General features: G+C 38.1%; 2 protein-coding genes across 2 annotated transcripts in view; both read left to right on the forward strand.

Annotated features, from left to right (window-relative positions):
• The first annotated feature begins 6386 nt into the window (after positions 1 to 6386).
• Positions 6387 to 9867, forward strand: LOC135467429 (ankyrin-3-like). Its single transcript, XM_064745202.1, has 5 exons — positions 6387 to 6645; positions 6974 to 7037; positions 7399 to 7509; positions 7879 to 8562; positions 8960 to 9867. Exons 1-5 carry the CDS (start codon positions 6505 to 6507, stop codon positions 9865 to 9867), a joined length of 1908 nt encoding a protein of 635 aa, XP_064601272.1. The 5' UTR covers positions 6387 to 6504.
• Positions 9868 to 17384: 7517 nt separating this feature from the next.
• The window catches only part of LOC135466389 (RNA helicase aquarius-like), a 30628-nt gene continuing 23360 nt past the window's right edge, over positions 17385 to 24652 (forward strand). Inside the window, exons 1-10 of the mRNA XM_064743837.1 lie at positions 17385 to 17450; positions 19044 to 19150; positions 19974 to 20039; positions 20289 to 20329; positions 20552 to 20587; positions 21038 to 21083; positions 21632 to 21706; positions 22324 to 22455; positions 23743 to 23811; positions 24318 to 24495. Coding sequence (XP_064599907.1) covers positions 19088 to 19150; positions 19974 to 20039; positions 20289 to 20329; positions 20552 to 20587; positions 21038 to 21083; positions 21632 to 21706; positions 22324 to 22455; positions 23743 to 23811; positions 24318 to 24495 — 706 coding nt within the window. The 5' untranslated portion in view covers positions 17385 to 17450; positions 19044 to 19087. The remainder of the gene's footprint in view (positions 17451 to 19043; positions 19151 to 19973; positions 20040 to 20288; positions 20330 to 20551; positions 20588 to 21037; positions 21084 to 21631; positions 21707 to 22323; positions 22456 to 23742; positions 23812 to 24317; positions 24496 to 24652) is intronic.

The following is a 24652-nucleotide window of genomic DNA, read 5'->3' on the forward strand; positions in this document are numbered from 1 at the left end:
TTATGTATTTTGAATAAGTTACCTTGTTTACATAAAGGTTTAGTTCAATCAGACAATTACTGTTTCTATTTAAATACTTGTCAATACCCATTTTGCTTCCATTGTTCTCCGTCGTATAAGTGAGATACTCTTGCGTACGGCGTAAAACACCAATCAAATAAATCAAATACATTGTTCTCAGCGTCTTGATGGCATCCAGGAAGGGATCGGTTATGGTCTGTGTTGTCTTACTTAACGTGCGCTAAAATAGACCGTCAATATGATTAATTTATTCGACTGTTGTTTAACTCCATATATATATATATATATATATATATATATATATATATATATATATATATAAATGTAACATCTGTATATAGGCCTGTGCATGTGTTACTGTGCTGCTACATGTATTCTCACTTTTTTTCTTATTATTATTTTTTTGTATAAAGTTCACTGCTTATTCAAAGAAATAAAATTTGAGACAAAAAAAATATTTCACCTTAGTTTGGTATTGTTGACGTACAACCTATTCAACAAAGTGACAGTTGTTGTTGTTGCACAAGGAACCTTACATACATGTAAGTTGACATCTTGTCAAAACCGACATTTTCTCGTTGTACAGGGCATGGAAGAAAATGTTTTCCTTCCTTCTCTCTTTTGCTCTGTATTTATTTATTTGGTGTTTTACGCCGAACTCAAGAATATTACACTTACACGACTGCGGTCAGCGTTATATGGTGGCGGGAAACCGGGCAGATTCCAAGGGAAACCCACCACCATCGGCAGGTTGTTGCCAGACTAAAAATGTTTTCAGTTGGTTTTATTATTTAGTTGCATGAAATAATGCTCGTCCTCTTTTTCTTCAACTAGTCACAGATCGCTTCTTCAAGTACTAATCGGTGAACATGTATATTGTGAATGAATGGCCATTGGCGTCTGCATGGTGTCTTCAACACGGCGATCCAGTGAGAACAGTGTGATTCTTTCAGTTACATGTATATATATTTACGATTCACACCATCATAATTTTGCAGCAATTTATCCCACTGACTGCCAACACAGTGGCTGTCCTGCCGGGTGTTACATTTCTTTAAAGTTACAGGGTCTGAACAGAAGTTGGAGGCTTTCACTCCACTTTCAATTAAGACATCAGTTACCGGCTTATTGTTTATCGTGACTGATGTGAATAATATAATGCATGAATGGCCCGCTGTCCATATTGCAAATTCATGCATTATCCAGTATTGCCAGAGGGCAACTGTTCTTGACCGTCAGTTCTTACTGCCCGGTGTATTGTCGGCCTCTCTATATCAAAGCACCCGAAGCTTTCAATGTCCGAGTAAGGAGAGAATTTATACTCGTGGACAAAAATAAACCCAATTTTAGAGTTGTAGTTTATTTGTGGTATAATTTGGCTAAACATGTAGATGTGGTCAGTTGATGAATAAAATATAACTTTCCAGTCCCATGGAAATACGGATGCATAGAAATATAAGTAATAACATTTAAGTAGGATTCTGCCTATTGCTTCATGTATTCCAGCCAGCATTGTAGGACAGCATTTATTAATGTGTATGAATTAAGATAACGATGTCATTACGTTGGAAAGAAAACATTTGGGGGAAAATGCATCTGGATTTACCTGGAGAAGTGGTGACTCTTTAATTGGTTTACATGCGCTCTATGCGCCGAGAGCTGGATTCGAACATCCGACTTCTTGGTCAAATGCTTGGAGTGCAGAACAAAAGCCCTCGAGACATAATCCCTTACGACACGAGCTCTCTGTAGCAATTGTTTCAATTCTGAAAATGCACCCACATTTATGCACACGTATTTCAAATGTAGAAACATGTTCTTTATTTGTAAGTCATTTTTTCCTTCTAAAAAAATCAAATAAAAAAATGAAAACAACATTTCTTAGCAGGAAATATCGTTTTTTAAATAATATTGTGGAGAAAACTAAGATACAACCTCTATATAACACCTTTATAATACGACCATTCATCTAGAACTGACGCGTTCCAAGGAAATAAGTATTATTATTTTTCATTGTTTTTTTAGCAATGTTCTTGAAAAATATACACCTATAGACTGAGAATAAATATATTTCAATGTTCATTCAAGCTTTGTCTCATTTTGTCTTATTTCTCATTTTGTATCTCAAAATTCATCATTTTTATTTCCTTTTCCACATTTAAAATATTTACTTGTGGGCATTTGTACATGATTGGAATAAGGGCTAAGGGCTCGTGTCTAAAGGACACGCGTCCTACTGGCACCTGTCCGTATTTAAGGGCTCATGTTTGCGCACCAAATGCTAGGCCTGTCTACAAAGTGACGACCCCTATTGTCGACTGCATGTGCTAATGACGCTAACAACTGGTCCAGCTGAAAGGAGCTCTGGAAAAAAATACCCCAGTAAACGCATACTTAGAGAATGGTGAAGGATTTTTACACCGTCCAGTAAATATCAATTGCAGTTGTTTTCTTCTGAACAATTTCAAGACATTGCTTGTTTTTAAAAAAATGTGTGTGTGTGTGTATGTGGGAATATACGTCTTGTTTTCTCTTTGAAATTATTATAAGTTTATTATAAGCGTAAACACAGATATGGCTCTGCATTAATGTTATATGTAGGCCTTGTATGTAAAAGGCATTAAGTCGGTTGTTTAGACAGACATGCTTATATACACACATATCCGCCTCTGTATATTCCAGTAGGGTTGACAATACACTGTGCATATATATGTTTGGACAATAAACTATAGACTTATACAGATGTGTTGACAACTTTGTTCATTTTTATATTTTGTGTATAAAACTTTAAAAAGAAACCCAATGTAAAAGCTCATAATCGGTTTAATATACAGGCGCCTTGTCAAAACCATAGCTATACATGTTACCTGTATATTTACATCGTTATAGATTTTCCTGTATATAAGTATCTGCAGACTCTGGACCTGCATTTGCAACGATATTTTCTCTGTTCTGGACAACCTTTTGTCAAACTCAGTAAGTCTTGTTTTAATTTCTTCGAATGATCTCTTTATATTTCAGAAATCCTCTACTATCACATTGTTTTTGACTAAGGCATACAACTACCCAGGCTCATTCCTTTATTGCAATTAATCTCAATTATTGCATAACATAATTTCTCCACATAGACAAGATGAGATATTTCTTATGAGAGTCCTTTTGTGTTTTTTTTTTCAGCGTTGGATGAAATTAAATAATAATATACGTTTTATGTATGTGTGCACATAAACCCATATATAACCGCGATGTATACACAGTATGCACCAACATCTATGAATAGTTTTATCCATATGTGCAATTCAGCATATGTATTCAGCGTGAAGACTGAAGATTAAGTTCAACTGATCTGTAAAAAATAAATCTTACTTTAAGTTTTCATGTTTGATATGTTGTTGTCCGCACCAAATGTACCATTAATTCCGCGTGTATGTCCTCCCCACTGTTATCTTGAATTCTTAGTTAACTAGCTATTCAGTATGACCACTAGCTCTTTTGAGGTTAATCATTTGTCAGTTTACCGTAATTGTACTTAGTGCGTTTTGGTAGCAAAACTTCTATCAGGTCTACCCTTTGATGTTCTTTGACCCACAATTCAGAGCGCTCATTTGGTTATCTAATTATCCTTGTTAATTAAGTTAAATATGACATATTATAATATTAACGCATCGTTTTTGTTCCCGTCTTACGCTTGTATATAGAGACCTCGTTCGCTAACAAACACCTGCCAGAACAGATGTTCGCTGCGCGCCATACTAGATTTTCATTGGCTGAGCGCCGCGCGTGCTATTTATAACCAGCCTCACAAAGGCCGTCAACAAAGAGCACGCGCTAGCGGTCACTTCAGATCAGACGGTATGATCGCCGCATAAAGAAAGGCCAGGTGTAGATAGCATTAGACTTTAACGCAGACAAGGTAAGTCCAGTCATATTTCCGTAAATTTTTGAAGCGTTGTGTCAGTTTTTCTTAGGTAAAAAGGACAACCAAATGGCTGTAACCATTCGTTTGATTCAGCCTCTTTTGTGTACTACTGTCCAATATTTAACGTGTGTTAATGGAGCATGGAATAATGTCATCTACGGAAACATTTGTGTCCATTTCCGGTCATGTCGAGAAATTGTCTCTATAGAAATGTTTATGTACATATGTATACATACAAATTTTGATTCTGTAGTTATATTAACCCAATACAAAGCAGACGCTTGTATCTCGTTTTTGCCTTAGTTTTGTTATCTTGAAGACAATGACAGCGAGACAAGCAATAGGCATACATGTCAAGTACTGCATCGCCAAACTATCGCTGAAAAACTGGTAATATGGAGTAAATCCACAATCATTCATCCATGTACAGTATCTGGAAGATGTATATAGTATGCCATTTTAATGCTCTCTCTATATATATGTACAGACACACGGACACGCCAGCTTTTTGTCGTATCACTAAGTAAAATATTCTTTAGTACAGCGTAAAACACCAATGAAAGAAGTAAATAAATAAATATCCATCTGTAGCATAGGCCAATACCAATTATAAGGTATAAACTATCTTTCTGACTAATCCGTCATTTGTTTAGCGGTATTATTATTGCTTTTAACTTTTGAAATCTTTACAGCATGTATGTTGGTAGTGCTAATGTTATTTTTTCAACAAATCCGTGTCAAGCAAATGCGATGCTGTCTTACATGAGCAAAGCAGTCGGGTGATCTTCCCACTGGGTTCTTATTTGCCTGCAGTTAATTTACTTACAGAGACACTTTGTTCGTCATTCTTACCTCCCAGCTGGTTTTACTTACGCCAAACAAAGGATGTTTAACTCTGAGATACGGGGGGTACGTCTGTTTACGTCTATCCCCCAGGCCTGTGTCAATGACAACACAAAGCGCCGTTCCTTATTGGCATGTGGTCATTAACTCGGTAATTGCCTCTAATCAGTGACATTTGGAAACTAACATGTGGAACGGATTGTCAACACTCTAATCCCCACACAATCTCACTCACACCTTTATTAACTTCGAAACCTAATACACTTCAATCTTCACGCACAGTTATAGTATACCCTGATCTTCGCATACATCTGTTGGTCTTTCTGAATGGAAACCAATAAAACCATGCCCACCTTCTTCTAGTCAAGATTCAGTATATGCCTACTGGCGATAACGTACAGAGTTGATTTTGTATGTAAGCTATATATAAGACTCGTCCAACATTAAAAAGTAACCCACAAGATTTGACTGTACACAAATAACAGCTCTTAACCAAAACAGTTTTAAACGAGGACGGCCTCTAATCCGTATAATAAAGCTTTAAACCCTTTTTTGGCTCCAGAGTAATGGTGTTTACTGAAAATTAGTTACATTTCCTGTTCTTGTGTTAACTTTACCAAGAGTACATTGATTTTAATTAACTAAGTCTAAAAAGAGGCCGAACAGTTGGTATAGGGCGATAGCCTGGGGAGGAATCCTCGAGCGAATCACTCGCCATTTGGTCAACACTAAATAAATGATATGACTGTTTGTCCGAGATGACCGGGGGCGTCGGTCACACTGCACTGACCTCATCTATAACTAGAGCAGAACCAGAAAGCTATTTTCACCTTTACTCATATATGTGCCCCAGTAAAACGAGTTTTTTTTTAAATTTGGTCTTGGTTTATATTGCTGTATATTTTTTGCACGTATATGTAGCCTTTACAATGCGGTAGATTGTATGCCACAGTTATATTTACGGATTTAAGTAGGGTAAAGCCCATAACATATCAGCGACCCACTCACTGGCTTTAAAACCTAAGTATACAATTATAAGTACAACCGATAAACGTGGACATGTTTGAAGCTCATGTCTTGAAGGAACTTGTATGCATAAGGTGTAGCAACAGAATGAGTAGTAGAACATATCAGAGAGAAAAACGATTGTGAGTAATCAGACCATATGTTGGCAACAAAATTCCCGATTCCTTTATGTCCATTTTTTATGAATGTATTTAAATATTCTGCTTAGAAAATTGAGATATTATAGTTTCTGTTTTGTTATAGTTATAGATTTTACATCGATTTTTCAACCATTCCTCACAGTAAGTTATAGAAAGCACAACAAGAGTGCTCGTATTTTAATAGTATGTGTTGATTAAAAAGAGCTTAATGTATACATGGAAATCCCTAGGCTACCGCAGCCAGTGCGTTTGGGAGACTTTTTACATTGTTAAGCCAAATGCTGACTAAGTTAATTATTTAAGCTGAATTCTGACTGGCTCGGGTCGATACTTGGCACCTCGTCGCATTATTGTCTGCACTTATTGTGTAGCCTGGTCTTGTGCTAACAGATGTACATTAGGTAACTTTTCCTGCCTGTTCTGAAGTACCCGTTAAAAGGGCTCTATTGCTCACCCTTCAAAACCAATTTCACTGACAGATGGTAAGAGTACTGCTGGGAATTTAATTGCCTATCTTAACTTAGGATTGTTGGCAGTAGGATTGAGAACGCATCGATGGCTCTCTATATTCTGATTATCTCTTGTTTCGCCAGCAGGCGCAGACGAGTGACAAGGACAATGGCGTCTCCGGCCAATTTACTCTCCCACAACAGCTGGGCCGTGACCAAGAACGACAACCTGCTCATCCAGAGACTTGTAAGTTGGTACTTTAACAATTGTCTGTTTAGTTAACATGTTTTTGTGTACGTTTTCGTTAAGTACCCGTGCACGCGCGAGCCAGGTGGTAATGTTGTGTCATATAGATGTAACGTGTGTGTCACGGACGCTCCCGACCATGCACTAATACAGATGTACTCAAGTCGAACGTCTATAGAATAAATAACGCATTACTTTGACTGTAAAGGCATATTTCACAATTAAATTTCAAAATTAAACAAAAATCAAAAATATAAAGTGAAACATAATGCAAGCGAGATTTGTCGCGTTAAATTTTAGTAATCAATAATATTATATCCTTTTGCAGAACTTGGAATGCCGCTTTTCAACGTGTTTCTCGGGGACAGTGGAACGGACATTCCCAACGTCAGGTAAATTCCTCAACAATAATTCTGATTGACACTGATTGGTTTTCCCTAGAACTTTTCTCCACAATTCTCCAAATTATGCTTAGAAAAGCTTTATATGCTATGATCTTCATGACCAAACATTATTGAAAGATATTCACACAGAAGGAAATAATATACGTAAGGAGAATGGGGGGGGGGGGGGGGGTTGTTGGGTTTTTTTTAATTCGTTTTTTATTCCATGATAGATTTCATTTTTATGATCGAGTATCTTGGAGCTTGCCATGTATATGTTTATACAGTAGTTTACATTTGACGATGGACTGACACCTATCATCAGCTATTCACACGTGATGTAGTATAACATGTCTTCTTCTATGTTCAGGATCTCGACTGACCCAGTGTGCCTTATATAAGGCGGCCTTACATGCTGACGAAGCCGGCTTACAGGTTATCGAGGAAAACATAGACCACATAAACAACGATATTGTGGTTGGTGAGTTCAGACTTCTTTAATGACTTATATAGACTCCTATTACCGTCGCGTTCCAATTTACTGTGGACGTTTGTACACCGGATGTGCAAAAATGTATTTGTTCCATCGTAATCATATTTTCTGTGGAAGGATTTAGACTTTTAAAGAGTATAATAAACATGATTGAGGACAGCTTATATGATTTTTCTTTGTAATGATGTAGTTACCGTGCGTTGAACTCATCCAGATGAAAGACGTCAGCAATATTTAGTTATATTACACAAGAGCAGATATTTTTGACAAGATTTTACTCATTGTTCGTCTTCATCAGAGAAGTTGTTTACAGTCAGAACAGGTGTTAAAAATTTGTTGTCCCCTTTCTACAAACAGACAAATGCTGCCCTCGACACGCGGACATCTTCGAACGCCATCCCTTCGCTATCGGGTCACGACGTGAAGACCATTGGTCTCTGGTCAGCTACATGGTCCGAAGAGGTCACTGTCCATGCTGGCCAAGAAGGTCGTGTAAGGTGACCGCCAGGAAAAGACTGGTCCACATAGCGGCTGCCCAGGGACATCACTGGTTTCTCAGATATCTCATTGACAAAGGTTCAAGCGTGAACTGCTCCACGTCTCCCATGAACTACACGCCTTTGTTCTTATCAGTCACACGGAAACACAGACCCATTACGCAGCTGCTGCTCTCCGAAGGCGCCGACGTCAACGCCAAAACGTTCTCAGGGAAGACGCCGCTGATGGCGGCTATTGCTTTGGGCGATATAAAAACTGTAGAGTCTCTTCTGTTTTCACATAACTGTGACGTTAATGAAGCATCCAGGCGGGGTATTACGGCCCTAAAGGTGGCCGGATGTTGTAACAATGTTGAATGTGCCAGGTTGCTGCTTCAGCGAGGGGCCTCTCCGGACATTGAAGATGCTCAGGGACAGTCTCCTATATTCGACGCTGTACACAACAATAATGTTGAGATGTTAAACTTACTGTTGAAGTATAACGCCAAAGTCAATGTCAACAGTCGACGAAACAGAACCCCACTTCATTATGCCTTAGAGAAAGGTTAGTACCTTTGCTGACTGCATTTGTGTAATGAAATAACAAATATGATGCATTTGACCTGAATTTCGTAATACGCTAAGTTACTCATTTACCTAGAGTTCTTGATCCGAGAAAGGTGTTTTGAAGTTTGTATGGAATGTATAGAATGATATTCTACAAGAAAAACTTAAAGTTTCAGCTCCAAAAGAATTCTATTTATAACCTTTAAAATGCACGATGTGTGTAATTTTCGGGAAAATACAGTATTTATAAATACGAGCGTTCAAAAAATATTGCTGTTAATGCCGTTCGAGTAAAGCAAGTAATAGCTCGGTTGGTTCTTTGAATTTGTGATTGTACATATCATGTAGTACTTAAGAGCAATCACGAATTTCATTTTTTTTTTTTTCACTTTCAGAAAATTTAGTCATGGCGAAGAAGCTCATGCAGAATGGTGCTGACTGTAATGTAAAGTGTAACGGATTACCTTTATTGATGACGTATGCACACAATACAGAGGCGCTCCAATTATTGGTGGATCATGGTGCTGACGTCAACCTTCAGGATGATAAAGGGTACTCGGCCTTTCACGTGGCGGCCCTATGTGGCTACAGGGAGGCCATGGACCTTCTTTTACAGTCTGGTGCTATCCATGATTTGTCAAGCTTTGACGGCAAGACGCCATTGTCTCTGGCTTGTCAAGTGGGAAGAGAAGATGTTGTGGAAAACTTGTTGGCTCTAGGTTGTGATGTGAACAAGCAGGACAAAGGTGGAAATACGGCTCTTCACTATTCAGCATTTCAAGGTAATGAGTTGATAGTGTTGGATCTGCTCAATGCTGGTTCTAATGTGGATGTACAGAACGTGGTAGGCGCAACACCCTTATGGAATGCGGTGTACATGAACCATCCCCACGTAGTACGAGAGTTTCTCTTGGCTGACGCTAGCGTCGAGTGCTGCAGCTCAGGTATGCAACCTTCGGAAGTGGAAATTGAATGTCTGTATCCAGAGCCTCGCTCTCTTCTTTGGGTCGCCATTGACCAATCAGCAGCTGAGATCGTCAGGTGTTTGCTGGAGGCTGGCGTTCCATTGTACCGGGAATCGTGGATCACATCCGGAGACTTTCCAGCCTCTTTGAAGATCACAAGTTGCCTTAAAGATCTTCTTGCCAAAATGGCCTCCAAGCCGCCATCTTTGTTGGAACAGTGCCGCACCACTGTGAGACGTTATATCAAAGACAAATCGGATTTGTCTATACGATCAACTGTTGATCAATTAGTTTTGCCAAAGGTATTAAAATCCTTTGTTATTCTCGAGGATCTTTGAATATTGACGATTTAAACGTCATTTCCCTTGCATTTACTACACATTGTGCAATAAAACATTGTTTCATATGTTGTAATTTCGTGTCATAACTATAGCATTTTCTTAAGACTTACTTTTTTATTATCTCACCAAAATGCCTTGCATTTAAAATATTTATATACACTGCCATCGACCAGAACAATACAGAGCCTTTATATAGACATATATATTTATCGTAACTAACTTATTTATGCAAACATATTACACTTTTTGGTGTATTGAGTCAGGTGTGCATCATTTACTTGTGCTTGACGTTGGATTATACTGTACGGACTCAGTATGTTGTTGTTGTTTTCGGCCAGAGAATAGCCCCACGGCATTTATATACATCTATATATATCATCAACATGTTGTGACCTTACCGTGAAAACGGAGTTGTCAGAAATATTTACTTGCTCGCGCCTTTTTTTAATTATTATTATTATTATTTCGTTGCCAGGCATAAAATTTAATTTACAAGAAAAGTTTTAGCTCTTATATAAAATTTGAAAAGGACCTAAATAACGTACTTACATATGAAAAGTACTCATTCATTTAGGTAAATATAGCGATGTTCGTTGTATCTACAGTTGTTATTTTTGAGAGTGTTTTGTGGTATGTCCTTATTTATTTAAGTTATTTGGTTTAAATAAAATGGTTTGCATCTAATTCTTGTCATTTTTTTGTTTTGTTTTATATATATATATATATATATATATATATATATATATATATATATATATATATATATATATATCGCTTGTGAGGGAAATTTGGTTTTAGTGACACATTCGAAAATATGGTTTCCGTAGACTCCAGCCCTGTAAAATTATGCAATATTTAACCACCACGTCAAGCTTGTTAAATGTGTTCAAGCACTTGATACTGTCGACCTTTACAAATCACAGGTATGGGTTGATGGCTTCCTTGGTTCTGGCCGAATATATATTGCAGCCAAATTTCTAGAAACTCACTTACATGTCATGTGTGTGAAGTAATGAGGGACCTCACGAGGGGTCACTCGACTTTTAAACACTAGCGGATTAACGTGTCTGGTAATACATGCCCCAGTAATCTTTTATCGAAACGAAAGGTGTGTTAACGCCGCCAATGCCGCGCCCGAACGTAAGTGAAAATGGATTTGTTATCCCACTATATTGGTGGAAGTCTTATTGCTCCATGTCTACTAGGCTTTGCCAACCATTGATTCTTGGATTAATTACTTCTTGATTAACGCCATTCTCAAGTATTTTTCACTTATTCAACAACTGTCAATTTTATATTGGCGAAGGAAACTTAAGGGCACACAAGGGGTAAACCACCGACAGTTTTGTCTGACATACATATCATATTGTCATATTGGAGGAAGACAGTTTTGTGTGACATACGGATCATATTGTCATATTGGAGGAAGACAGTTTTGTGTGACATACGGATCATATTGTCATATTGGAGGAAGACAATTTTGTGTGACATACAGATCATATTGTCATATTGGAGGAAGACAGTTTTGTGTGACATACGGATGATATTGTCATATTGATGGAAGACTTTTGTGTGACGTACAGATCATATTGGAGGAAGACAGTTTTGCGTGACATACGGATCATATTGTCATATTGGAGGAAGACAGTTTTGTGTGACATACAGACCATATTGTCATATTGGTGGAAGACAGTTTTGTGTGACACACAGATCATATTGTCATATTGATGGAAGACAGTTTTGTGTGACGTACAGACCATATTGTCATATTGGAGGAAGACAGTTTTGCGTGACATACGGATCTTATTGTCATATTGATGGAAGACAGTTTTGTGTGACATACAGACCATATTGTCATATTGGTGGAAGACAGTTTTGTGTGACGTACAGATCATATTGGTGGAAGACAGTTTTGTGTGACGTACAGATCATATTGTCATATTGGTGGAAGACAGTTTTGTGTGACGTACAGATCATATTGTCATATTGATGGAAGACAGTTTTGTGTGACGTACAGATCATATTGGAGGAAGACAGTTTTGCGTGACATACGGATCATATTGTCATATTGATGGAAGACAGTTTTGTGTGACATACAGATCATATTGTCATATTGATGGAAGACAGTTTTGTGTGACGTACAGATCATATTGTCATATTGGTGGAAGACAGTTTTGTGTGACGTACAGATCATATTGTCATATTGGTGGAAGACAGTTTTGTGTGACACACAGATCATATTGTCATATTGATGGAAGACAGTTTTGTGTGACGTACAGACCATATTGTCATATTGGAGGAAGACAGTTTTGCGTGACATACGGATCATATTGTCATATTGATGGAAGACAGTTTTGTGTGACATACACACCATATTGTCATATTGGTGGAAGACAGTTTTGTGTGACGTACAGACCATATTGTCATATTGGTGGAAGACAGTTTTGTGTGACATACAGACCATATTGTCATATTGGTGGAAGACAGTTTTGTGTGACGTACAGATCATATTGTCATATTGGTGGAAGACAGTTTTGTGTGACGTACAGATCATATTGTCATATTGGAGGAAGACAGTTTTGTGTGACATACAGACCATATTGTCATATTGGTGGAAGACAGTTTTGTGTGACGTACAGATCATATTGTCATATTGGTGGAAGACAGTTTTGTGTGACGTACAAATCATGTTGTCATATTGATGAAAGACAGCTTAAGTGGTCTTCAGCAGACTCACACAAAAATACCAGCTTGTGTTGTATGAACACAAACTTTTGTTCTTTCCAACAAAAGTCTTGTTTGTCATTTGAACAGTTTTATCTTGTATTAAATTAACACAAGGTCTGTGTTTCATTATTACACATCATTACTTCACATTTATTTAACACATGTTTGTTTTGGGGTAACACATTTCTGTGTTGGGGTAACACATTTCTGTGTTGGGTAAAACATGTTTGTGTTGGGGGTAACACATGTTTGTGTTGGGGTAACAAAGGTTTGTATTGAGGTAGCACATGCTTGTGTTGGGGTAACCCATTTCTGTGTTGGGTAACATATTTGTGTTGGGGTAACCCATTTCTGTGTTGGGGTAACACGTGTTTGTGTTGGGGTAACATATGTTTATGTTGATGTAACACATTTCTGTGTTGGGGTAAAACATGTTTGTGTTGGGGGTAACACATGTTTGTGTTTGAGTAACACATGTTTGCATCGGGTAATACATGTTCATGTTGGGGTAACACATGTTCATGTTGGGGTAACACATGTTTGTGTTGGAGTAACACATGTTTGCATCGGGTAATGCATGTTCATGTTGGGGTAACACATGTTTGTGTTGGGGTAACACATGTTTGTGTTAGGGTAACCCATTTCTGTGTTGGGTAACATATTTGTGTTGGGGTAACCCATTTCTGTGTTGGGGTAACACGTGTTTGTGTTGGGGTAACATATGTTTATGTTGATGTAACACATTTCTGTGTTGGGGTAAAACATGTTTGTGTTGGGGTAACCCAGTTCTGTGTTGGGGTAATCCATTTCTGTGTTGGGGTAAAACGTGTTTGTCTTGGGATAACATATTTCTGTGTTGGGGTAACACGTTTGTCTTGGGGTAACCCATTTCTGTGTTGAGGTAACACGTTTGTGTTGGGGTAACACATTTCTGTTTTGGGGTAACGCATTTCTCTGTTGAATGAAACTGCACAAACTGCGTAGATGACCGCTTCTTGTCCCCAAAGCCTCACGAACAGGGTGAGTGGTGAAATATACAAATTATTTTATGTCCATGCAAGACCAGACCTGGGGTAGTCTTTGTCAATGGCATGATAATTATCACAATATCACTTTACACACACACCTGTCGACAGAATTTAAAGAAAAAATTGAATGGCATAGGGCATTGCCTGTGCAACATGTGAAAGACAATCTGACTGGGCATTTTGAGATCACGAAACTTACCGAGACTATATACATAAGTGTAAGATTTATTTATTTCATTGGTGTTTTACGCCGTATTCAAGAACATTTCACTTATATGGCGGTCAGTATTATGGTAGGGGAAACCTGCAGAGTTCGGGGGATAGTCACGACCATGCTGGCAGACTTTCCCACGTACGGCCAGAGAGGAAGCCAGCATGAGCTTGACTTGACCGCAAAGCGAACTGCTGACGTGCTAACCCCCTCGGCCACGGAGGCCCCATGTATACGCCTACAGATGAGAGTCATCGACGTAGGGAATTCCGTCAAAAAGTTATGACAGAGAGAGCCTGGCGTCGTTATATGGATATTCACTGAATAAGTAATGAGAAGTGAATAAAAACATCCTGGCGTCGTTATATGGATATTCACTGAATAAGTAATGAGAAGTGAATAAAAGCATTCTATGATGATCACCCTAACCACTTATATGGTAGAGGCTTCCTGTTGGATGTAGGAGTGTTATGCAGGATTCTCTTTTCGAAATTATCGAGCTATATTAGTGATAAGCACTGTCTAGTACTAATTATTCATTATTAGTCCAGAAAATGTCATTCACACTTTAGTGCTAGTGTTAACGGACAAAAGTTTGGTCACAAAAGTAATCGTGAACATTTCTTAACCAACATACTACAGGAACCAAATACTAGACACAAAACATTATAGTTGAAAGTGGTGGAGAATCTGTACAGCGAGACCAGTGCAATAAAACTCTACAGATCCATCGACCAGAGAAACTGTCAGTTGCAATTTTAACCCATTCACCTCCTTGAACCCTCGACACGCACGTTTCATTGTTAGAAGTACTCACTGGGCTATCGCGGAAAGTTGTACCACAGTGTTCTCAAAAGGCTAAGGAATTATCAGCTCGCTACCTGGAAAGATTTTGTAGCCGTAATCTCCAGTGAAATGACAAAGTATATACAGCTATGAATTAATAGATTTTTTTTTAACTAAAAAACTTTTCTTTTACTAATTTACTACGTTATATTAATAGGGTTGATTTCCACCATTGGTAATAACTCCGGGAAAACCCCGAATTTGACAGACGTTTAAAGCCCCTTCTCCATGCGTCTTCTGAATTCTGTCAAGATTACATGACGCGACGTGATGATCATGGTACATCTTGTCCTCAGCAACAATGGTCGTCATGCATGGATAAAAAGGTGACAAGGTGTATTATGACACGGTCCAAGGTAACTACGACATGCTAGGGGTGAACAACGAATTGTACTGATGTAAGTAAGAATGTGCAATGATTACATCAAGAGTATAGCGAAGATGTTAAGACGATGTGCTGCGAAGTGACCAGAAACCAACACGATTTACCATGCATTACTTATTTATTTATTTATTTATTTGATTGGTGTTTAACGCAGTAGGCCTACTCAAGAATATTTCACTTATCCGACAGCAACCAGCGTTGTCGTGAAAGGAAACCGGACAGAGCTTGGAGGAAACCCAACGACCGCCTTGAGAGGAAACCAGCATGAGCTGGATTTGGACTCACAGCGATCGCATTTGTGAGGGACCACAGATGACCCTCAAGGATAGATAAGATGGAGAAAGATACAAAACAACGTATCTATGATATAATGTAGTCAAGATACTCTCAGGCCAAGGTGACGATGTTAACAGTTTTCATGGCGTGAAACCCGAAAACTTTCGTCTAAATCCCACTTGGGTGACACTAGCGAGACGGGAGGAAAACCCGCTGTTGAATGATGCTACAATACTTCGACGTTGCGGGTCCCTGAAGGCCAACGACCAAAAAGCGTGAACAAGCTGTTTAATCTCCTCTGATCATGCTTATGAAAGATTGGTGGGTGCATGAGTTGTTGGAAGAGTAAGCCATCCTATGTAGACCATCCATTAACGTGTTGATCTAGAGATGTTGCAACTTGGTGGACTCCTCGTCGAGAAGTCAGAAAGGAAAGTTTTTAGGAAAGCCGTTTCAGGATGGCCTCCAGACTCGCTATAATGAACGGTGTGCTATCTATAGCAACAAGGGATTATTCAAGAGTCTGGAGTAAGCATGTGGTTTGCAGACTGCTCATAACATTATCAGTCGTCTTGTTACTAAAGACACTTGTTGCTGCCTCGCTTCGCGCCCCACACTTATAGGTTAAAGCAAGGAGCCATGACTGGTTGGCCCGTTGTCAGTATAATGGGTGGGGTGTCATGCCTGGTGTCTTCATAATGATGACGGCAGTACTTTGGCGGCAGTAAGTGAGTGCATGGGGTTTAACGTCGTACTTAACAATTTTTCAGTCATATGACGACGAAGGAATCCTTAGAGTGCATGTAATGTGCCTCCTTGTTGCGATTTTCCACCACTCTTTGATTCAGTGCACACTGAGACGACTTACCGAAGGCAAGTAAGCCGCCCCGCCCGAGCGATTATACTGATACGGGTCAATCACTTGTTGCACTATCCCCTTCATGCTGAACACCAAGCGAGGAAGTTACAACTTTCTCTTTTCAAGTCTTAGGTGTGACTCTACCCAGGATTGACCCTGGATCTACCGCTCCCGAGGCGGACGCTCTACCAACTGTGTTGGCGGCAGTATGTGTACAATCGCCTGATCATGGCCCCTTGTTGTCATGTGAATAAAAAATTGTTAAATGCAACGTTAAACTGCAAGCATCCATTCATTCAGTACAAAGATAGTAGTGGGTAGTAGTAGATCAAGTGTTTCAAGCTATGAGGCACATGTTAAGCGATATAGGATGTCAAAAATTTGAGGATAACGATGTTGGTACCTGTCGATCAAATTTTCGTTAACATATCGATTCTATATCTTTACATTGGCCACTGAAAAATTAAAGATAAACACGTCTAACACGATCGGCAAAATTCCAATTTCGATCGCCATGACAATAATGTGGTAGACATAGTGTATATACACACATCGTGGTTGCATGCATGGTGGTCTGCTCTTAGTTGATTTAAACCAGCGAAATTTGCGATGGACAAGCCTTTAAGGCTGGAAGATGCTGAATGTTTTGGCAATGAGGATTATATCTATATAAATCATTTTAAAAACAACACAGAAGTAAAAGAAACAAATCATACAGGGTCTATTGAACGTAATAGAAGGTTTATATATATAAAAGTACATTTATCATTAAAAGGCCTAATTCCCTATCAGTAACAGGGCCAGCTATTCTTTTCTTTTCCCTTTTCAAAATCTTCAGAAGAGATCAGACGTCTAAATTTCACAATATATGTTGGCTTGAGTGGGTTGATTATGTTATCCATACTAAAGATTAGAGCGATAAAAATTGTTTCCATTTAAGTCTGTACGTTAAGTCGCCTAGCTAAGGCTTGTAGTGATTGAATGCATTGTCATTTCACAACAGTTCTTGTATATATAATCTGGTTTAAATCTCTCTTTTATTGAAAACGCAAAACTCACGCTCTCAGGTGTAACAGTGTAACCTCGTCAGACACCAGTACCGCCCTGTTTTCTGAGATGACAATACAAGAACTCTTCAATGAGGGAGGCGCGATTCAGTGTCGAGGGCGGCTTACATGTGCTATAATGTAAAAACGACATGCCGACGTTTGTGAAAGTAAAGAATACTTGATTAAATATCAGGTTTTTGTAAGTACTCGAATGTTTACAGTCACTGTTACTCAAACTGTAAAATGTTCTCTTCATGGTAAGCCATGGTCCCTTATTGAGATGTAATATGTGAAAAGGCCATTTCTTGACTTGTTTTGTTGTTGTTGTAACCACACGTCTTGTCTCAAGGAGTCAAGCCCTGCAAGGGCCTCCAGCTCGCTTTGTTTTCTGATCTCCTGAGTTCAATTCATATAAACATTTGCTAGGGTGCTGCTCTGATTTCCCCATTCTGCAGAAATCCAATCGAGGGTTAATGCTAAATGAAATTAATTTGGTGAAGTCAGTGATGACAGAGTTCTCAAAGCTTGTTTGCAATTTAGTCCAAATATAGATGGTTTGCAAGGGCAGCCATCTTTGAGGTAAGTTTGTGTATATTGCCCATTGTATAGCCTTACCAGCCAAGGGCCTCTGTCCAGCTTATGACACCTTTAACAATAGACACTCTGTGGGCAATACACAAACTTACACCAAAGATGGCTGCCATTGCAAACCATCTGTTCTGACTCAGGCTTGCAGCAGATATTGTGATGGGCCTGACGGAATGCTGCAGAGTCAGAGTCAGAAGTCATTTCATCGGAGAAAATTAAAGTTTCCAAACAATGTTGCTGATGCGAAATAACCCACCTTATTATCCTCTTATTTTAGCTACATTTGAGCACCTAAAGACCTTGTCTCCTCGTCTGCAGTCTTATTTCTCGCTTGTTTATTCATTGTCAACAATATTTTGACAAAGTCTCCCACACCTCTTTTCTGTTTGTGCTTTCACTGTTACCATGATGGCCACCAATGTGTACGCACGAAATGTTTACGTCACACGCGTCATAGACATCGCCCGGAAAATATGAGGATAAACACGAAACAAACACTGGTGTACAGAAGCCTGACAAATCATCACCAACATCTCCCAGAAAAATAAAGCGGGAAAGGCTCACGTTTGTCCGAATGTTCTCAGGGTGATGTCTGTGACGCATGTGACGTACACGAACTGCTTTTTTTGTGGCCATCCTGGTAAGAGTGAAAGCGTGAATTTAGAAGAGGTTTGGGAGACTGTTTATTAAAATTCGAAACTATCAAATTTCAAATTGTTTCAAATTTCCTTGAAGTGTTTTATATGGTGTTTGGAAAATTTCATTTACATTGTTTACCTCCAGAGAAGGAGTTACCATTTTCAAGTTGCAAGCATGTAACTCTGATTTGAGTCGCGCATCACTGAGTATTACCAAGCGAAACAAGATTTGATGTGTCAAGAGGATATTTTCCATCGCTTCTATGCAGAACAGAACAGTATTTTAGTCTGGTACCTTAACTCCTGACTGCATTGGAGGTTGTGTACCAGACTAAAACGAACTCTTTAGCTGAACACATGGCTGCACTGCTTGGGTCAGAGTTATATATTGGTAAAATAAATTTACTCTCATATATGGGATATTTAGCAATTTTCATTCAGAAAGTGAAGAAAAATATGCTTTTTGCTTGTCTTAACACTGTTAGCATGTTTATTGATGTCATTTGTGTGTGGATTGATTACCAGGCCTATGTACAATAAACTTCATTTTGAAATGCTGTTTGCAGGTAAAGCCTAAGGTCATTTTGGTGACCTTAACACAGTGTTCATTATGGTCAATCCAAAGAAGGGTGTTCCAACTGTGGAACAGATTCAGTCTGATGTCATCACTCAGGTACACATGCACTTTAGCTACCGGTAATAAGTAAAAGCACATTTTACTAGCCTTACAGTAGAGCAAGGTTAATTGTTCATCAATGATGATCTGTAAAGATCTGTAAGGTTTCCATTTTACTTTAACACTGTAGTGCTTGTGGATAACATCTTTACTCTACTAACACAAGTATACAGGAACTGTGATGTGAAGAAATATTGCTTTGACCAGTTAGTTTTATGCAGGTAGTGTTCCATGTTTTAACCAAGGCATCCAGAAACTAATATTAACAGAAGCATATGTCATTGTTTGAGCTACTTGAATCATGTACTCACACTTTATAGACATATCTAAACATCATTTCTAAATGAATTTGGGGGAGCACAGTTTTAACCAAGGATGTATTATATGCATATGCATGTTGGAAGCTGTTGTTAAAATGTGATGATTTAGACTTATTCATTTTTGTTATAAGGTTCCATTTGAAGTTGTTAAATTTACACAAAGAGTGCTTGGGTGATACTTAAGGATCAGTATTTGTTAACGAAATGGTTTAACAATTGTATTTATTTAATTATATTTTTTACTTGCCTTGATGTCTTTGAAATAAGATTACATACACAATTAAAGTGCTGTCGCCAGTTCGAATTCCATAACTGTATCTGGTATAAAAATGTGAATACCATGTTTGGATTCAGGTGGGGATTGAGCTGTTAGGTTTTATAAATGAGACATCACAGTTAGGTAAGGTAGATCAAATTTGCTGTGTTGATTTTGATAACCGTTTTTGTACAAGCTTATAATATAAGATTTGCTGACATCTTGTTTTCATTGTCACACACAGCTGGCAGAGCAGTTTTGGTCTCCACGTCTACAGGCAACTGGAACTGCTAGCAAATTTAAACCAGTGGTAAGACCAGTTTTAGCTTGTGATCTTAATTTTTTTCCCCGTCCATTATAGGCCACTTTGACATACCTATACATGTTTGTTGGCTAATCTCAGATTAGATTTCTTGAATTTTTATTGTATTCATCTCTTTTGTTCTTTTATGCAATAAACTGTATATGTACTATATAATCACATATATCACGAACAGTAATTATTTATCAGCTTTGTCTTTTGGTGCTCATTTCACATGTGTGAATTTTAACTTTGCAGGTGGTGGAAGATATTTACAAGAAAGAAATTCTTCAGACAAAGTATGTACAATGACAGACATGTTCTTCAAAATTGCATTGTCTTTTTCTTTGTATATACAGGTAATTTAATAACAATAATAATGATAGCCATTTTGAATTTTATTTTTTTTTATGGAGATCATTTTGCTTTCACAAACAATCTCGTTGGATGCAAACGTCTTAACATCTGTTGTCGGGTTCACTATGTTTAATTCAAATCAAACATTCTTGTCTTTTTTTCAGGTTTTCCACTAGAAGGGTGATGATGTTGGAATTTAGGTAATGAAACTGCACGCAATTTATGCTTAGATTGTGTTCCGTATTCAAAGTGGATTTTATGAAGGTATTGGTAGTTTCATATTTCTGACCCTGGGTCCTACCAACAACTTTAAAGATGGTACTTGTTGTTGCCTCGCTTGACACTCTGCACTGAGAGATTTGAACAAGGAAGCAGGACTGGTGGGCCCAGTGTCATCTTTGGCATGACACTTCAGTGGCAGAAGCACTTTGGAGGCATAGACTCGCCCTGCCAAAAGAACACAGTATTTAAACAGACACCCACACTGTCGTCTGACTGAAAAAAAACCCCAAAGCATACGTACATACATACATATTTACACTTTGTCTTCTGTTGGTTACTTTTTCTGTATCGCATGTTCTCTGGGAACAATCTTGGCTTTGTTCTTCGGTTATAGTTATGTGGTTAATTATTCTTGTTTACCTTTACAGCCAGTACCTAGAGAGTTACCTGTGGCCTAATTATAGAGAAGGACAGGTATGATAATGCTTTACGTTTCGTTATACTGTGCTCTGATCCTTTCTTACAATCTTCAAGCCTTGGCCATTCCCAGGCCACATGAATTTTTTTGCCCATTTATGCTTCCCCTAAAAAAAATAGTTTTAGCTGTATGACCAGATCAAGTATTTAATACTGTGAATTCTCATGGGGTAGTAATTGTACAATATGTATTGGTTTTGCCTTGGAATAAAGCAAGCAATTATATCCAGATAAATACTTTTTTGGAAAAACACAAGTAAATATGTAGCAGGCATGGAAATTTTCCTCCGGTTGGCTGATTTAAGACTTTTCTGTTTAAAATTTAAAAATCAAAATGAACTGATTTCTTGAAAACTGGTGATAGCTAATGTAATTTGAGGTACGGTTAGGTATTTTCAGACATTTTTTTAGAAACTTTAGACCTTTTTCTGACCATCAAGTGCCATGCCTGAAATTGTCATACTTATTTGTGTAATGTTTTTAAGGAGGGCCTGTCAAAGGCCTTGTAATGTTCTAATCTAATATTGTCAATCTTATTTATTCAGGCAACATACTCTCACATGTTATCCATTGTGTGTATGATCAATGAGAAGTTTAGGGAGCGGGTGCCTGCTTGGGAGGTAAGCTGGTGTCTGCTGTTTGCTTTTGGAATCGTGTTAACTTAGGGGGACACAGAAGAGGGACCCTTGGCTTATTAAATCTTCAGATGCTGGCTTCCTCTCTGTCTGTGCATGGGAAGGTCTGTCGTTGTATAAGTGAATACTCTTGAGTATGGTGTAAAACACCAAATGAAATAAATAAATAAATAGATATTACATATTCAGCACCTGAAATTATTATTATGGGCTCATATAACAGTTTTCAAAAGAGAACGGTAAATAATTTGATTGTAACATCAAATTGGTATTGATTATTGGGTTGCCGAATTTAATACAAAGCGATGTGTGCAGGTTATTCAAAATATAGTATGACAGATACAACTATGTGTAAGGACAGGTTTGAAGGTATAACTGTAAGATGACCTAAGAATACTAAGCAGTTGCTACCTGGAAGCTCAAGATTTGTTAAAGATTATCTCCTGAAATCTATGAACCCCAAAAGTTCGTCTTTGCAATTTTGTTGACATTCATTTCTTGTTAGTCATTTTTTTTTTTTTTTTACATCATTCTATCCATTAATACCAATCTTTCTTAGAAATTAACTCATTAATCTGTCTCCTGTTCCTGCCACTGCACAGGTGTTTAAATCTGCTCCGACCAGCTTTCCAGCTTTCTTCAGACAAGTATTGAAAGCCAGTTTGGACGACAGCCTATCCTTGCGGGAACACACTGTTCTGTTACGGTTCATTGTTCACTGTTTCAACAGTTTGGTGAGTCGGAATTATCTTCTTTGTTCACTATTTCATTAATCGTGCACCAGTTATCTGAAATGCTGTTGACTTCACTGTAAAGCCTGATTCTGACACTGCCACGTTTGAAACTGTTTACATGTTTTAGTGTAATATAACCTTAATGAGTGAATTTTACTTTATCACCAATCAAAATCATAACGTTAATGATTAATGGTCGACGACTGGCATATGACTGTGAGGATAGTAGTGTAACAGCCTTACCTGCATACAGCCGTTCTCCTCGGTCGTGTCCAGGAATGGTACCCAGGCTGTGGGGATCAGGTGGTAATAGCTGTCCGTACTGAAGTAAGCGCTGTCTGTAGCAACATATCATGTAATAGCATGTGCAACGTTTTCCACAACATCCGGTACAGTGAGTCTAATTTTCCCAACCTTACTTGGTTTAAGACTCTGGTGTTGAACTTGGTAGGTTATACCTACCCTCATTCCTCAATTTATTCATCTGGCCCTGCAACCAGCATTTTGAAACATTCTGAGAGAACCAGTGAGTGTAGAGTAATAATTTTACAGTTTTTTGACGCTAGCTAACAAATTAGATTTCTGGCATAATAATTATATAAATTCCACTGAAAAAAAAGGGGTTTCATGGTTGAAAAGGTTGAAGATTTTCAGTAATATCATGTTGAGGAATTCTCCTGCTGTTGGCTGATTTACAGGATTTTCTGTCCAACAAGAAATATCACGATACTTTCTGAAATACACACAACTAGATGATGGTCTAATTCTCATGGAAGTTTCAGACTTTGTGGTATAACACTCCGGCTTTTTCAGGCATTTCAGTTAACTTGCCTGTAGAGTCTTGCATGTAACATTTCCACCTATAACATTTATGATGAGTACAGTGGATGTGTTTGCGCATCATTTCCCGCCTACACACGGTGATCACAACTGTATGAAAAAAGCCCTCATTCTTTTCATGTACGCCGTAATGTTTGTGAATAACCTCTTTGCTCTACTAACACAAGTATACAAATTACTTTTATGCAGGTAGTGTTCCATGTTTTAACCATGGCATCCAGAAAATTAACATTAAAAGAAGTGTGTGCTAATGTTTGGGCTACTTGGATCTTGTACTCACAGTTTATAGACATATCTAAACATCATTTCTCAATGAATTTTGGGGGAGCACAGTGTTACCTCCTTTTGAAAAGGAATTTGTGAAATTCTTTCATGGTTTATTGTTGTCAGAAAGTAATAATCAAATTAGCTATTTTATATCATGTGGTGTATTTTCATTTTTTACAGGAAGTTGACCTAATCAGAGAACAAGTTCAGAGGCTGGTCTCACTTCCCATTTGGGCAAACATATTACCAGTAAGTCTGTTCACAAAGTGCAGTTGTCTCACCTTGCTTCATTATGTTCTTTGTTGCTTCTAAGAAGTCTCCCGAATGGAAATTTAGCTTGAAAGCAGTTTTGATATTTACGAAGGACATCTGAACAACTTTAATATCAAAAAGGAGACAGCCAAAAAATCTCTGGAGAAACTATTTCACAAAGACTACTTTATGTGACTGTATGTGAAAAAAAAAGTATTACATCAGATTGCTCACACAACATTTTAATGTGGTACTCAGGAACGTATCATATGCAAATCCCACAGAATCCATTTGCAAACGTAACTTTTCAGTACTGCACCATTCATTGGGCCAATTCAGCCAATGTAATCCTGTCCCCAAAATCACATGAAAAAGTGCATAAGTTGCACTGAAAGCTGCTCTATCTTATGCAGAAATGTTGAATTAGGGTATATGATTCTTGGAGTTAAGAAACAAGCAAATAAATAAATATTGTATCATTCTCAATTAATTTAATATTGCAGGCTAGGAGAGATGAAATCTTTAAAGCTCATCCGAAATATAAGAAGTTTTGGAATCTAATCAAGAAAAATGACAAAAAGCTGGATGAAGTCGCTTTAAAAAAGCTCCAGTTTGAGAGGAGATTCTTTGCTCAACTTATTGACAAATTTTTCAACATCTTGAGTCAGATCCCTGCTAAAGGTATGTTGCTCATTATTGATGTTATATGTCAGTTCTCATTGCATACTTGTTGTGTTTCATCATTCATACTGTAGTAAGGTATAGTGTAATCAGGTCGTAATGCATCAGGGGCCTCTTTGACGGAGGGGATTAGCACGCCAGCGCGGTGCAATGACCC

The sequence above is a fragment of the Liolophura sinensis genome, chromosome 6 (assembly GCF_032854445.1).
Source record: "Liolophura sinensis isolate JHLJ2023 chromosome 6, CUHK_Ljap_v2, whole genome shotgun sequence".
Taxonomy (NCBI): domain Eukaryota; kingdom Metazoa; phylum Mollusca; class Polyplacophora; order Chitonida; family Chitonidae; genus Liolophura; species Liolophura sinensis.

What these genes read in the sequence shown, in the direction of transcription:
- LOC135467429 (XM_064745202.1), top strand. Translation starts at nt 6,505, where the DNA reads ATGGCTCTCTATATTCTGATTATCTCTTGTTTCGCCAGCAGGCGCAGA. An exon ending in ACGGACATTCCCAACGTCAG is followed by an intron (nt 7,038 to 7,398) that starts GTAAATTCCTCA and finishes TTCTATGTTCAG; the next exon opens with GATCTCGACTGACCCAGTGT. An exon ending in AAACAACGATATTGTGGTTG is followed by an intron (nt 7,510 to 7,878) that starts GTGAGTTCAGAC and finishes TTCTACAAACAG; the next exon opens with ACAAATGCTGCCCTCGACAC.